Source organism: Castor canadensis, chromosome 11, assembly GCF_047511655.1.
Source record: "Castor canadensis chromosome 11, mCasCan1.hap1v2, whole genome shotgun sequence".
NCBI classification, from domain to species: Eukaryota; Metazoa; Chordata; class Mammalia; order Rodentia; family Castoridae; genus Castor; species Castor canadensis.
The window spans coordinates 4,641,035-4,655,885 of record NC_133396.1 but is presented as its reverse complement, the minus strand read 5'-3'; the positions used below and the strand labels follow the sequence as shown (position 1 = coordinate 4,655,885).

At 55.0% G+C, this 14,851-nt stretch overlaps 1 protein-coding gene across 10 annotated transcripts in view; it reads left to right on the top strand.

The window, feature by feature from the left end:
- The window catches only part of Septin9 (septin 9), a 153,372-nt gene that overhangs the window by 131,106 nt on the left and 7,415 nt on the right, over positions 1-14,851 (top strand). For all 10 annotated transcript variants that reach the window (XM_074045036.1, XM_074045037.1, XM_020178979.2 and 7 more), the window contains 4 exons: positions 10,453-10,644; positions 12,040-12,168; positions 12,511-12,592; positions 13,031-13,168. In XM_074045036.1, coding sequence (XP_073901137.1) covers positions 10,453-10,644; positions 12,040-12,168; positions 12,511-12,592; positions 13,031-13,168 — 541 coding nt within the window. The remainder of the gene's footprint in view (positions 1-10,452; positions 10,645-12,039; positions 12,169-12,510; positions 12,593-13,030; positions 13,169-14,851) is intronic.

Below are 14,851 nucleotides of genomic sequence, written 5' to 3'. Positions count from 1 at the left end.
TCCGCTGACATGGCCTGAGCACTTTACTGCATGGGCCCCCACCCAGCACCCTGGGAAGCCTTGCCATCCTTCCCCTGGCCTCTGGGCTGTGTGGTTCCAGCAGATGAAGGAAACTGGAAGCTGTTAACATCTCACTCACATGTACACACACACACACATGCGCCCTGGGAAGGAGGCCAGGGAGGGGCAGGCGGCACCTGACTGACTGGAGAGTGGCTCTGGGAGGAGGAGGGTGCCGAAGAGAGGGCAGCAGGCTGATCACTGATGACCACATCCATTCTTTGACAGACAGCATGCTGTGGGCGTGTGGCTGTGTGTGCAGTGAGCAGGGCGCACCCAGGAGCTCACTGTGCAACTGGGCAGGCTGCAGTCACACACTGCCCTCCCCCAGGAACAGAGGGCCGCGTAGAGTGGCCATCCTGGGAAGACAAGGGGGGAGTTCCCAGGAGCAGCGGGGCAGAGAATGTTCTGGCTGGGAGACTCTGCGGAGCCTTGTTTGAAGAGCTGAGAGGGAGCCAGGGAGGCGATCGTGAGTGGAAGCTGGAGAGCAGCTCACTAACAAAGACTTGGAGCATTCACTGTGCAGGGCACAATGCTCTGTGCTTTGTAACCACTGCGCTGGATCCTCATGGTGTCCTATGAGACAAATGATCCCATTTTACATGTAAGAACCTGGAGGCACAGAGAGGTTCAATTTTACTTGCGGAGGGTCTCGAGGCACCTAAGTAGTGGAAGAAGATTCCAGAGCCTGGGAGCCCAGGATTCTGTACAATCCCAGGTGCTGTGGACACCAGTTGTGGGTTGAAGCAGGAAAAGGACCAGATTAGTTTCAGTGCTCTGGGGAGACTGGATTGGAATGCAGGTGGTTAATGCTGGTGGCTTGCATGCCTTGCAGAGCTGCAGAGCTGGGCACCAAGTGACATTGGGCTGGAATTGATGGGATGAGGGTAAGGATTGAATTTGGGGTGAGGGTAAGGGAGAGAACACAATGTCACCTCTGGATGGCTGGAGATACCATTTCCAAAAGTGGGGGATGGGTTGGGAGCACAGATAAGCTTAGTCTGAGGCATTTTCAGTTCCAGGTGGTCCTTGCACAGTCAGACTTGAACAGGGAACAAGCATAGATACCCAGCCCCTGTTGGAGAGCCTGGCATGGGGGCTTGGGACATGACTGCTGAGCCACAGTAGACTTCCAGAGTTGTCAGGCTGCCACTGAATGCCCAGGGCAGGGCGAGTGTCCAATGAGGGCCCAGGCCTGGCTCCACAGGTGGAGGGGGAGGAGGAGTGAGCAAGGAGGCAGAGAAAGAAGAGCCAGATAGTAGGATCAGCACAGGCTCCCGAGGAAGCCAAGCAAGGGGAGGGAAGGCTGGGTGGTCAGAGCTTAGGGGAGGTGCAACCCCTCTACACTCTTCAGAGAACTGGAGGCTCTGTCATCAGACGCCATGTTCAGACGTGCAACTGAGCCTCATGCCATGGTGCAGGTGGCGAGGTCACTCCACACCTGCATTGTACTGGTCTTGGGCGTGCTTGGATGTCCTGTCTGCAGGCAGCATCCCCTTGGGCAGTGTTCCAGAGGTGATGAAAGTGTCTGTCCTGGGTCCAGGCAGCTGTTCACACACGACTTTCTACATGGGAAAAGTCTAGGGTGAAGGGGTGTGCATGTGTTTCTGAGTGACCTTGAATAGGCCAGCCACCTATCCATTCATCCATCCACCCATTCATCCATCTACCCATCCACCCACCTACTCATCCGTCCATCTACCCACCCATCTCTCCATCCATTTATCTGTTCATCCATCTATCCATCACCCATCTACCCCATCCTCCACCCACCCATCTATCTACCCATACAACCATCCCATCCTCAATTCAGAGAGCACTTGAAGTTGCCAGATCGTGCACTCATAAACTTTCACGAGACCTTTTAGTTGATTGGCTCCCCTTAAGAGAGCAGGGAGGGGGGGTGAGGTGAGGTGAGGTGAGGTGAGGATCTTTCAGACATGCAGGGTTCTGTGCTGTGGGTGGGCCCAGTCCAGATGGGCTACCTGCTGAATTGAGACTGAGAGAGCCATGTTAGGAGCCCTTATAGGTTCCCAGGGTGATGGCCAGAACCACAGGCCCGTGGCTTCCAGACCTTCCCAACCCTCTGCCCTCCAGAGACAAAAAATGACTTCAGTTCTGCACTTAGTGTCAGCCCAGAGCTTCTTCTCCCCTCCCCCATCTTCCTGGACCCTCTGATTTTATCTTCCTCTTTAGGGGGTCATTTGGTCAGGCTCCCCCTCAGTCCAGGAATGTGCCCTCCCTGCCTGGTCCTGGGCTCTGTGTCACCCCCTCCTCTGTCTAAAGTAGCCTGGGCAACAGCAAGCCTTTAGCAGCCTGAGCTGACCCATGCAGAGGACCCTGCTAGCTCTCACTGGGGAAAGGCCCATCTCCACTGGGTTCCTGGCAGGGGGACACTGTGTCTACTTTTTGTTATTTCAGATGATTTCATAAGTTGGGGGAGCCTTGTCCATGTTTCACCCCCAGCTCTGGTGTGCATCTGCTGACAGTCCTGCTGATAGGAGCTGGGGGCTGGGGAGAGGGAGGACTGGCCCTGCCTTCCTCCCCTCAGGGGGACATCCCTGATAAGAGGAAATTCCACCCTGTAACAAATGGTCAGTTTCCACCCATCCATGGGGGAGGATCTTTTTTTGTTTTTCACTTTGTCAAGGAATTAAGGGAATCTCTGGTCCGGCAGCTGCCGGCTGGATGGGCGGGGCTGGATCTGGAGATTACTTTGGGGTACCAACTGCTGCAGGTTCCTTACTGTGGGAAGAAACAGGGGCCCATCCCCTGATCCTGCTTCTGCAGTGGACTAGCTCTAGGACCCGGGGAAGGTGAGGGACAATGGGTGGAACAGGAAACACAGAGTAAATCCCTAACACCTTAAGTCTGAGCATAGGGAGGCCCAGTGAAGTTTTGCAGAGGCTTTTGAGGAAGTGAGCAAAGATGGTTTGCAGGTTGGAGCCTGCTCTGAGTGAGCAAAGATTGATGTCTCAATAGGCTGAGCCTGGCTAGCCAAGGAGGCCACTGCAAATGAAGAACAGAAGAGGGCCTCTTCCGAGGGGGCGGGGTGCACCTTGGACCTTCTCCAAGTTTGACTTTGCAGACTGGGCCAATTGAAACTGTGCTGGCAAAATTGCAGGGCTCCTTGAAATTCCCTGCCACAATAGAGGAGAAGTGTTGGGAAGGGGGTGAGCTCTTGACAGGCAGCCAAAGTGGGGACTCTGCCCCTGCCTTGGGGGTGCCTCAGGCCCCTGATTGGTTGAATGAATTGTTCGGGACCAAGCCTCACCACTTTGTCCCTCCCAAGTCCTGCAAAGAGCACGAGGTCATAGCCATGTTTTGCCTTTCTATGCTGTGGTTCCCAGGAAAGGAAAGCAGCTCACACCAAAACCACATCACTAGAAAACAGCAAAGACAGCTCCACTTTTGCAAACCCTGTTCCCAGGGCCAGAGCCATTGTGTCGGGTTTTTCTAAGCAGAGTTTCAGCTCAGATTTCTGGCATTTCTGTTCTTAACCAGACTCAGGGGAGACACTTCCTGCCCCCGAAACAAAGTGCAAAGTGTAATTTGATTTGGTGTTACTTATCAAATTAGATGAGCCGTGTGCACTTTTAAAATTCCATCCTTGAAAACTGCCTGCCCGAATTTGCAAAAGGCACTCGTTCATATTCACTGTTTCCATCTTAAGAAGAGAACAGGGAGTCCCTTGTGGCGTTTGTGAGTTCAGTTTGGCTTGGGTAACTTAACAGGGCCCAGTGAAGAGCAGAGTTGAGAAGATGGGAAAGGATCCTGCTTTCAGAGCCCCACAGAGAACATTCCACTCCATCTGCCCGTTCCGACCCCGATGCTAATGGACAGATGGCCACTGAGCTGCTTGCAGGCTGCCTTGGGGACACTGACCCGCTGGCCAGCTGGAACCTCTGACTTTTCCCCCTCACCCGTTCTCTTTTCCCCCTACCCTGTCCAGTGTGGAACCAGAGCTACTTTGTGTGTGTTGATAAAAATTCACCGAGTGGTAGAGGTGATTCAGAGATAACTTGAGTAAATCCTAAGCTCTCAGTAGAACAAGTTATTCTTTAATTGAGCTCCAGGGATCTAGGATTCTTTGTTTCCCCCAGATTGGCCAAGCATATTTGTGTGTATTTTCCTATAAAGTCTACTTACTTACCTTTCATCAGCTTCTAAAAGAGGCATATGCACAGAAATCCTGTACCACTGAGTCAGAGGAGCTCCTGGGAATCTATCTAGAAGTCATTGGCTAATAAATATCGGAATAAATGAACTTCAGGCTCCTCTGGCTGCCACTATTTCCACTCACCTGTAATGTCACCTTTCTGTTCGTTACTAGGTCCTAGGTGCTTGGTAAATATTTGGTGAATGAATTAGTGTTGTGATCCCTGTCTACAATGACTCTAGATTCATCTTCTACCTTTCTAACATCTTGTCCCAGCACAGTTCCTTCTCCAGGGTCTACCTGCCTCCCCACAAGGGTCTGGTTCCAGTGCCATGGCTTTCCCATTTTTTTTCCTTCTCCACTGTTCCCCGAGCGCTTCCCTCCACCCACTCACCCATGTGGGAAGCAGTCATCTTTGAGGCCTTTGTGGATTTTCTCAGCCCCATTGGGGTGGCTTCCTGGAGTGAGTTTTTAGTGTCCACTCTAGGTGTGGACCCTTGGCAAGCTTTGGCAGGCCCCCAGCTGCTGGGCTTTGAATGTGGGGTCTTGTGCACCAGGGTTGGCCTGCATCGGGCCCCAGGAGAGCCATAGGACACCCCTAGAGGATCCTTAAGTCAGGGGATGCCTGCTGGGCCCCAGAAGCTGGTGTTAAAGAGCCTGGTCAGCCCCTTTGCCTTCCGGTGCCCTTGATTCATGGAAATCAAAGTGCTAAGGCCCTGTGAGAGGTCTGAGCAGGACCTGATACTGGCCTAACCAGCTGGGCAGGATCTTCTGGCAGCTCTGGGCTCTGCCTCCAGCTCCCTGTGGCCAACAGACCTGGGAGGGGCTGAGCCCGAGGCTGCCTGCACCCATGGCACAGTCTTCTGGGTGGTGGCTGCGGGGAACCATGCTTCCTTCTGTCTTTCCACGTCACTTAAGGATCCAGCCACTGAGGTGGGAGGTCATTTGGCTGGATTCTTCTGCCTCTGTCACTCTGTAGCTCTGTGCCCCTGGCTGGTGACAAAAGCTCCTTTAGCTTCAGTTTCTTCATCTGTGAAATGGGTTGACCAGTGTGCCTCTTGAGAGGAGAGCCCCAGGGCATGGTGGCTGTTGCAGTCAGCACTTATCTTTCACACCTTTACTGTAACTGTGGCAGAACAGGAGTGAGTGAGCAGGATGGCGTAAGGGAGACCCAATAGGAGAGTCCAAACACCGTTCATTATTCAGAGACTGGAGAGGAGAGGGAGAGGGAGAGGGAGCTGGCTGGTGGGCTGTCCTTGTGGGCATCGGGGGGCCTCCCCCAGGTGAGAGAGGAGAGGAAGCAGTTCACAGCTCATGCCACTCTACCCTCAGCATTCCTCTGGTGGGGGCTCGTCCACTTTTAAAAAGCCCTTTGCAGGTATTAGGGAGCACCAGATCTTTTTCTCCGCCATGGAGCTACAGGAAGAGGTCATGTCCCCTTGGCCTGTGGTGCAGCCTTCCCCATGATCCCTGGTCTGAACTCCAGGGAGCAGCTGTGGCCCTTCTCCTCTGTGTGCTGCTGGGCAGGAGTCTGTCTGATTGCTGGCCCACCCAGGCCAGGGTGGGACGGAGAAAGGGAGGCTTCACTGAGGTGGGGCCACCAGCTGCCACAGCATTTGGCCACCCTGAGTGGGCCCTCTTAGACCTGTTTGATGACTCTAGCTCCCTGCTTGGGCCTGTGGCCTTGTACCTGCATGGACAGCCTGGCTTTGCTGTCTGTTGGCCACACGGGCAGTACTTGAGCAAGGTGCATAGGGAGGGTGGTGCTGCTGTTCTGTGGCAATGCAATGGGGTGAGATAAGGGGAGTGGCATTGACTTTGTCCTGGGAGCTTTGTATAGGGGGTGCAGGCCTGGCTGTCACATGGGCACCATGTAGCTGCCTCCCTGGAGCTGGCCGTGGCTCAGAAGCCATCCCACCAGCAGAGTCACCTCTGCATTTGGCCAGTGAGGTGTGCTCGGCCAGGAGGGACTGTGTGGACAGTCCAAGACCAGCAGGGAGGGGTGAGGTGTGTTGATTTTGTACCTGGAAGTTGGTTTCTGGGTCTGGTTTTGCAAGCTGCTGGGCTGAGCCCTCTCTTATGGTCAGATCAAGCAGACCAAGGTCAGCCCTGGGGCTGTGACGAAGTGTGAACACCAGAAATGCATTGTAGCTGATAGCTGCCTTTTCTCTGGGGGCATCTCCCAGGTGTGTGGCCCACATTCACGGCCCAGCAAGCCACAGATGGTGATCTGATTCCATCATCTTGGTGGGCCCTAGGGTGGGGGAAGAATTTGGCATGGTGCAGAAGTCTGCAGAGGGTCCACACAGCCCCTCTTCTCTCCAAGTTGTACCATCAACTCTGGAGAAAAGACAGCACAGCAGGCACCCAGAAGGTAGGAGGGAGCTGCAGGTGGGCCTGGATTCAGATGGGACCCACAGAAAGACACTATCGACTTTTCCCACATCACTTCCGGCTGGCTGCCACCTGTAGAAGCACGCTTGCTGGAAAATGACAGAGCCACTTGCTCAGGGCACTGCCTGGTAACACTTGCTGAAGGACCTCAGGCCCGAGCGTTGACAGCTCAGTTGGGCCCAGCTGGGCTCTTCAAACCAGCTCCACAGAACATGCCTTCCTGCTGCCTGCCTTCCCCTCTTCCCCCCTCTTGTCTCCATCCCCTCCTCACTTCATCCATTGAGAGTGTGCAGTTCAGGCATTCATTCAGTGTCATGTATCCTTCGCCCCTAATTCCAGAATGTGTTCATCACCCCAAAAGGAAACTCCATACTCGTTAATCTCGGCCTCCCCTCAGCCCTGGCAAGCATGAATCCACCTTCTGTCTCGGTGGTGGACGCCTATTCCGGACATTCCATACGCACAGGGTCATGTGACCTTTAGTGGCTGGTTTCTTCCACTTGGGTAATGTTTTCAAGGTTCACCCATGTTGTAGTGTATTGGTGTTTTATTCCTTATTATGGCAGGAGGTGTTCCTTGTATGAAGGTACACCTTACTTGTTTGTCTGTGCCTCTGTTGATGGATGTTTTAGATAGTTCTGTTTTGTTTTTGAGATTGTCTCACTATGCCAGCCAGGCTAGGGTAGCTTGGAACTCCTGGGCTGGAGCCATCGTCCCCTCTCAGCCTTTTGCGTGCTGGGACTACAGGCGGCATTGCTATGCCTGGCCTTAGCTACTGTTTCTGGAGTGGCTGCTTCATGCTGCTTGCTGGCTTTGGAGCTGGAGATGCCCCTGAGCAAGTTGCAGCCTTGGGGTTCAAAGAGCGGGGGAGAGGGGTGGTGTCAGGAAATGGGCAGCCTGTGCCCAGGTGGTCTAAGCCCAGAGCTCACATCTTCTTGGGAAACTAGGACGTTTACCAAGGATCCAGAAGTGCATGTGACGTTTCGGGGTTGGTGAATTCAGTGAAGCTCCCTAGTTATCCTGACACCCCTTCCAATGAATGGTGTTTTGGAAAATAATCACGGTGTAGATCCGGGTCCCTTTTGTTAAGAGTGGGTTGGGCAAGGATTTGGTACTGCCCGGTAGAGATGTCACATGTAGCTATTTAAATTAGTTAAAATTGAATTAAAAATTCAGTTCCTCGTTAGGATTAGCTCTGTCTCTGGTACCCAGAAGTCACACATGAGCACATTGTGACAAAAGCCTCAGAGATGTAAAGTTAGGAGCCAATAGTGGCATGTGTAGGCACACATCCAAAGTGATTAAAAGCAGGGTTGTGCTGGGCGTGTTGGTGCGGGCCTGTTATTATTATTATTATCCTAGCACTCAGAAAGCTGAGGCAGGAGGATCGACAGTTTGAGGCCAGCCTAGACTACAAAGTGAGACCACCCTGTCTCAAAAAAAAAACAAAAACAAAGCAAACAAAAGAAAGCAGGGTCACAAAGAGCCGTTTCACCCATGGTCATAGCAACGTCATTCACAGTAGTCAACAGGAAAGAAGCATCTCGGATGGATGGGCGAATAAAATGTGATATGTACACTGAAGAGTATTATTTAACTTTGAAAAGGAAAGGAATTCTGACGCAGGCCACCTCATGGGTCAACCTTGAGGATGTCGAAATGCTCCATGAAACATACCAGTCACAAAAGGACAAATGCCCTGCGAGTCCACTCACATGAGGTCCCTAGAGTCAGATTCATAGGCAGAAAGCGGAATGGGGACTGAGCGGCAGTTTTGCAAGATGAGAAGGTTCTAGAGGCCGGTTGCACAACCTGGGAGTACACGCTTCACACTAGTGAACCGTACACTTAGAGACGGTTAGGATGGTAAATTTTACCACAGACTTTCAGAGGCTCACATGGCCAGTGACTGCTGGGTTGGACAGCAGTGACCCAGGACATTTTGGTTAGCACAAGGGATGAAGTAGGTAGGCTCTACCATCCCTTTAGGCTGGCTCCAGCACCTTGGGGTCTGGGCAGGCCCCCTGGGGCTTTCCATGGAGAGCCGGGGTTCAGTTCAGCAGTGTTTCTGGGTGAGGAGTACTGCAGCAGGCCCCAGAACTCCCTTCCCAGCCAGGCAGGTGTAGGGGGACAGGCTCTCAGAAGAGGGGTCTGCAGGAGAGTGCTGGGCTCCAGGAACTTCTCTGTCTCTGGGAAGGATCAGGCTCCTGTGTGTTTTTTTTATTACCTCTCTTGCAGAGTGTCTGGTGGACAGGATGTTTGCTCTGGTCGGACTTTTTGCACTGAACCTTGGTGCCAGTGGAGGGGCCACCTGGAGTCCCGCAGACCTTTCTTCCTTGCCTGGGGGGTGGTGAGGGAGACCTGGGGGGAAGGCAGCCCTCCCCCTGCATACTGCTCTGGAGAGGAGGGAAGGGGGTGAAGGAGCAGGAGGGAAGTGGAGGTGGGGCAAAATGGCTCCCAGACCCAAGGACAGATGGAAACAATTTTCAGTCACATGGGCGAGAGCTGAACCGCTGCCCTGCAAGGCAGGGCCCCTTGTCTGTCTCCAGGAAACAGCCCCAAAGCCACAGCTTCTAGGGCCAGATGCGATGCTGTGTCTTTGTTTATTTAAAGATGCTGGAAGCCCCGGGAGGATATTTCTGAGCAGGGAGCAGAGCCCCTGCCTTGAAGTCTTGCAGGGCTGTGTGTCCCCAGCCTAGGGGGGTGGGGGGTGGGCGGGCAGCCTGGCGCCTAGAGCTCAGTGAAAGGAGCCCGTGGCCTCCAGAATCTGAATTGTGTTGCCGGCATTGTTTGGGGATAGAGATTTGTAGACCCTGTGGCAATTCCTGGCATTTTTATCTGCATTCTGTTGTTTCATTGTCCTCTGATCTGGGGAAGTAGAGAAGATTGTGCCCCCATGGAAACAGGGAACCGAGCTGCCCAGGAGTATGGCACACTCCCCACCCCCTTTCCAGAACTGATGTTGTAAGGCTCTCATCCTCCTGTCTGTCCCCTTCCTCAGGTGTGGCATGAGGGCTGGACTGGGTTGCTGGGCTCTGTGCTTCAGCCAGACCCCAGGGGAGCAAGTCTTGAGCACCCCTGCTGGGCAGGAGCACGTTGAGTCTCCAGTGGGCATGGTTGTGGGAGGGTGGTCTTCCTCCACTCCCACTGTGGACTCAGCAGCCAGGGAAGGAACTGTGGCCTGGAGGGAGGATCTTGTTCTAACCTACAGATGGGAGCTCGGGTTATTTCAAACTCCGCTGCCTGAAGGCAGACCTCAGAGCAAAACTGGGCCTCACCTGGGATGGGAGCACATGGGGCTGGAGGTGACCTGGGTGGCGGTCAGTCATATGGTCAACCCCATGCTTTCCCACCTCTGGCCCCAGGAATGTCATTAAGCTGCCCAGGAGTGGTGACACCCATAGGAACTGAACAATACTGGTGCCCTTCCTCCTTTCTTCAGAAGGCCAGTAGGGACTATCTCTCCCTTGTGACCTGTTTGTGGCTGCCCACAAGTACAAAGGGCTCTGTGGCTCTGAGCAGCAGCTGTTGCAGCTTCTCTGAGCTGAGGTGAAAGGGACACCTTGGTCCCCAGGCCAAGGGGAGGCAGGATGAAATGTCTGCGGTCTTGCCAAGAGCTGGGGTGGCTGGGGGACAGTGACCTGGTGGGTGGCGCTGTGATGAGGGGCTTTGGCTCTGGGGCATTCTGCAGGGATCCCATGGGCAGGTTGCTAACCTGAAGCTTCCGTTTCCCCATCTGAGAATAGGCCTGATGGTCTGAGCTGCCTGACCACGTGGTACCTGGCAGACATCTGTAGACAGCCCCATCACACCCTAATGCCGCTGCTCTTCTTCCTCAGCCACCGAGGCAGCTCCCAGCTGTGTGGGCGACATGGCTGACACCCCCAGAGACGCCACGCTCAAGCAGACACCTGCACCACGGAGTGAGAAGGCCCCCGTGGACTTCGGCTATGTGGGGATCGACTCCATCCTGGAGCAGATGCGCAGGAAGGCCATGAAGCAGGGCTTTGAGTTCAACATCATGGTGGTTGGTGAGTCCCCACGCCAACCTGCCACTCCAGACCCATTCAGGGAACTGGCCTCAGCACTGTGAGCCAGTCACAGAAGCTCTTGGGATTAGTCTTCCCTCCTATAAAATGGGTGACAGCCCTGGACTAGAGAAGAAGAAATTGCAGGTGATGTTGTGTGGGCCTGCATGTGCCCTGGAGGAGGGTCTCTCTAGCCTCCTATGCTCCTGGGGGTTCTCACTGTGCTAAGAACCCCTGGTGTACCTGGGCACCAGTGGCTCATGCCTGTAATCCTAGCTACTCAGAAGACAGAGGTCAGGAGGATGGCGGTTTGAAGCCAGCACAGGCAAATAGTTCCTGAGACCCTATCTCAAAAAAACCCATCACAAAAAAGGGCTGGTGGAGTGGCTCAAGGTGTAGGCCCTGAGTTCAAGCCCCAGTACTGCATAAAACAAACAAACAAACAAACCCCTGGTGTCACCTGGGTGAACGTGTATAAGGGGAAGCCCTCTGTGATCAGTGAGTTTTTCCTTAGCACCTTCCTTGCTGTTGCCCCAGTCCTTACCTTCGGGCATGGAGAGGCTCAGCCCTCACACCCAGCAGGCCTGGTTAGGGGGCTTTCTGGAAGTTTAGCTTGGCTGCCTGCCTGGCAGGTGGGGGCTGGAGGCTTCTTCCCCCTCCTCATGGCCACGAAGAACTGGATGTCACCAGGGGGAGGTCATTGATCAGTGTGACCTGGACAGGCTGCTGGGCTGAGCTGGGGTTTGCAGCCGGTAGCCTCTTCCTTCAGAAGCACCCACTACTCTCCCCCGTGGTGGGCCCTACATAGGCCTAAACCTGTGAAGTGGCTGCTCCACTCTTCAGGAGCAAATTAGCCACTGTTTTCAAACTCTGCTGGCTTCATGGGGTGGCAGAAGGGGTCTGGATAAATTCCCCCACAGGCTCAAGCCCTAACAAAGGTGGGGTTTCCCCTCTGCAAGGGGAAAAGCCGGGCACTTCCTTTCTGCCCAGCTTTGTAGCGTGGCCTGGACCTGCCTTCCTGCATGGCACCTCTGCTCTCCCCTGGCCCAGTGCCTCTGGAGTCTTGGTGTCCTGCTATAAGCAGCCTTGCTGGACAGTCACCTCTAGCCCCACCAGAGTCAGACACTGTGTTGGAGAACTTGTCCCCTTGGGCCTGATCTGCTGCTAAAGCCGCTTGTCTTGGGATCTGAAACTTCTGGGTGAAGTTTGGCCAGGCACTGAGTCCTGGCTGTTTGGGTGTATACTCATCACTGCACCCACCTTGGAGGTGCAGCCCCAGCCAGGCCTACCTGGCAGAGATGCGCTGGTGTGTTGTAAGCCTAGGCATCGGCCATATCGCAGGGCCACAAACCCTCCTCCCTGGAGGGCTCACCAACTGGCCTCTCATTCTCTCCCCAGGGCAGAGCGGCTTAGGAAAGTCCACCTTAATCAACACCCTCTTCAAATCCAAAATCAGCCGGAAGTCAGTGCAGCCCACCTCAGAGGAGCGCATCCCCAAGACCATTGAAATCAAGTCCATCACCCACGGTCAGCACCCTGGCAGTGGGGGCGAGGACTGGGTGGTGGGACCCCTTCCTTCCACGGGATTAAGGGAGCCCAGGCCAGGGAAACCCGGGCCCCTGAGAGGGGCCTCCCCATGACCCCCACCCCCCCAGCATGTTGAGATTCTGGATAGGACTCAGACTGAGCCCCCGAAGACAGTGGAAAACCCAAAACTGTGGTACCCGGGTAACGAGCCTCTGGACTTCATTGCTAGCGGTCTTTTTCTGTCCACTATCTCCTGGGCTGCCATTGAAGCCCCCCTGGGGTGCCTGGGGACCTAAGTCTCCCCTCTGACTCTGGTGCTGTCTGGTGCTGTGGTTCCTGTAGATATTGAGGAGAAGGGGGTCCGGATGAAGCTGACTGTGATCGATACACCTGGGTTCGGGGACCACATCAACAATGAGAACTGGTGAGCAGCTCTGGGGACTCCCTCTTCCAGGTAAAACAGCATTCTGAGGGCTGGAGGTTCCCTGAGCCCCACCGGAGTCAGACCCCGTGTTGGAGAACTTGTCCCCTTGGGCCTGATGTGCTAGTAAAGCTGCTTGTCTTGGGATCTGAAAATTCTGGGTCAAAGTGGAATTGTGTCCCCCCAGATTCAAAGGTCAGACTGGGGAGATTGGCCTGGGACCTCTAGTATAAGGCTGTTTTATCTCTGTGTAGAACGCCAAGGACCCCCAGGTCCTAACTAGGAAGTTGGATATTGGCCAAGAGTTCTGGGGCTTGGTGACCTGCTAGGGAGGGATAGGGGAGCTGTCACCATCCACACAGTCTGGCTTGGAGAGGACTTGACCGCCAGCTTGGGTGGGAGGAGTCTTGGGTGCAGGCTGACCTGGGTCTCTTCCTGTAGCTGGCAGCCCATCATGAAATTCATCAACGACCAGTACGAGAAGTACCTTCAGGAGGAGGTCAACATCAACCGGAAGAGGCGCATCCCAGACACTCGCGTCCACTGTTGCCTCTACTTCATCCCTGCCACCGGCCACTCGTATGTCCTAGCCCTGCCCTGGGTCCTCGTGGGGGGTGGCTTGGGTTCTGTCACCTCTAAGGCTGCCTTCAGGGTGCTGTCTTTCTAGCCAGCGGACAGGCATAGAGGGGCCGAGTGAGGGCTGTCGTCAGCAGCTGATAGATGGGTGACATGCTGTATCTGTGCCCCAAAACCTCCCTGTGATCTTTGCATGTTTGGCCTCCTGCCCCCTCCACCTCTCTGTCCCTGTCTGCAGGGCTGAAGACTTAGGCGGACCCTGGACTGTTCCAGATCTGATGGTCGGGCTTGTCAGGGGGATTGAGACCTCTGGGTTGTGCATCCCAGCAGTCACCTCTCTCCATGCTGGTGGGGGATGGAAAATGCCATAGGCCACTCAGGGGGTTCTTGGCTGTGAGGCCTAGAACACAGGGTCCTGGCAGGGTTGGGCAAGGCTGTGTTGGTGAGAGCCCTTGTATGCCAGTCCTGCCCGTCCTGAGTTGCACCTGGAGGCCAGACAGGCTGGGAAGCCCTGGGTTCCCTTGGTCTCCCCTGACCACGGCAGGTGGACCCATAGTCCTTGGCTCCCTGTGAACCCCATCTGTCTGCAATGCTTAGGTACCTTTCCAGGAGGACACCCTGAGTCAGGGCATGGGGAGGGGGCCAGTCTTAGGGTCCAGGAGATAGCCAGAGCAGCAGCTGGCAGTGGCTTGTTGGACTGAGATAGAGTTAGGATTCAGAACCCCAAATGGTGGGGCCTGAGTCTGGACTGTTACAGGCTCACCCTGGGGTGTAGGAAGTCCAGGGGCTTGGGGATCCCACACCCTGCAGAAAGGAGTCTAGCTGTTGGTCAGCAAGCCTCACCCTGGTGAATTGTGGGAAAACCTGAGCCCAAGTCCACTAGCCTGCCTGTGGTATCACCTCCTGTAGACCAGAAAGAGTCCATTTGGGCTGGGGTAAGGGTGCTGTGAGGCCTGTCATGAGGCCTCACCTGGGATGGAAGACCTGGTCCAGGAGTCCTGTGGCAGCCAGTCCAGCTGCTGCCATCTCTGACTGGGCTGAGTTTGATGGTGGGAGACAGAGGTCCCAACATGGCATCAGCACGGCGAGCCAAGGGTGGTTCCCTAGAGATGACCCTCTGGGTTGGGACCCCAGCTGTGCACTGTGCCTGGTTCCCTCCCCCCGCACCCCTAGTCCTAGGGGCAGGGGTGGCTCTTGGCCATCTTTGCTCAGGCTTTGGCCTGAGAGCCCACTTTCCCCACACTGCCTGTGACTTGCTTTTATCCCTGTATGGGGAGGCTGTGTTCCAGTAGGAAAGTGGGGCCAGCATTCAGGGGCCCCTCCCCATGTCAGGTGGAGCCAAGCCACCCTGGGGAGCAGCCAGTCTGTCTTAGGGAGCCCAGAACTGCTAGGCCCTGGCTCCCGTCTCTTTCCTCTTCCACCAATCAAAGCCCCACAGCAAGATGGCCATCAGCTCCTCATGTGTGGACACAAGTCCGGAGCAACTGGGCTCTTGGGCTTGGAGCTAGCCTGGCCCCAGCGCCTCCTGCTTCAGCCTATTGATGCTGCTGTGTGCGGAGCCTGCCCTGTCCCCTCTCCTCGTCCTGTGCTGCCCACTTGGCTGGTGTTGAACCCATGACCAACACCCTGCCAGTATGGACCCAGCTGTGAACCCTTGATTGCCCCCTGAGCTCAGTCTCAATTACG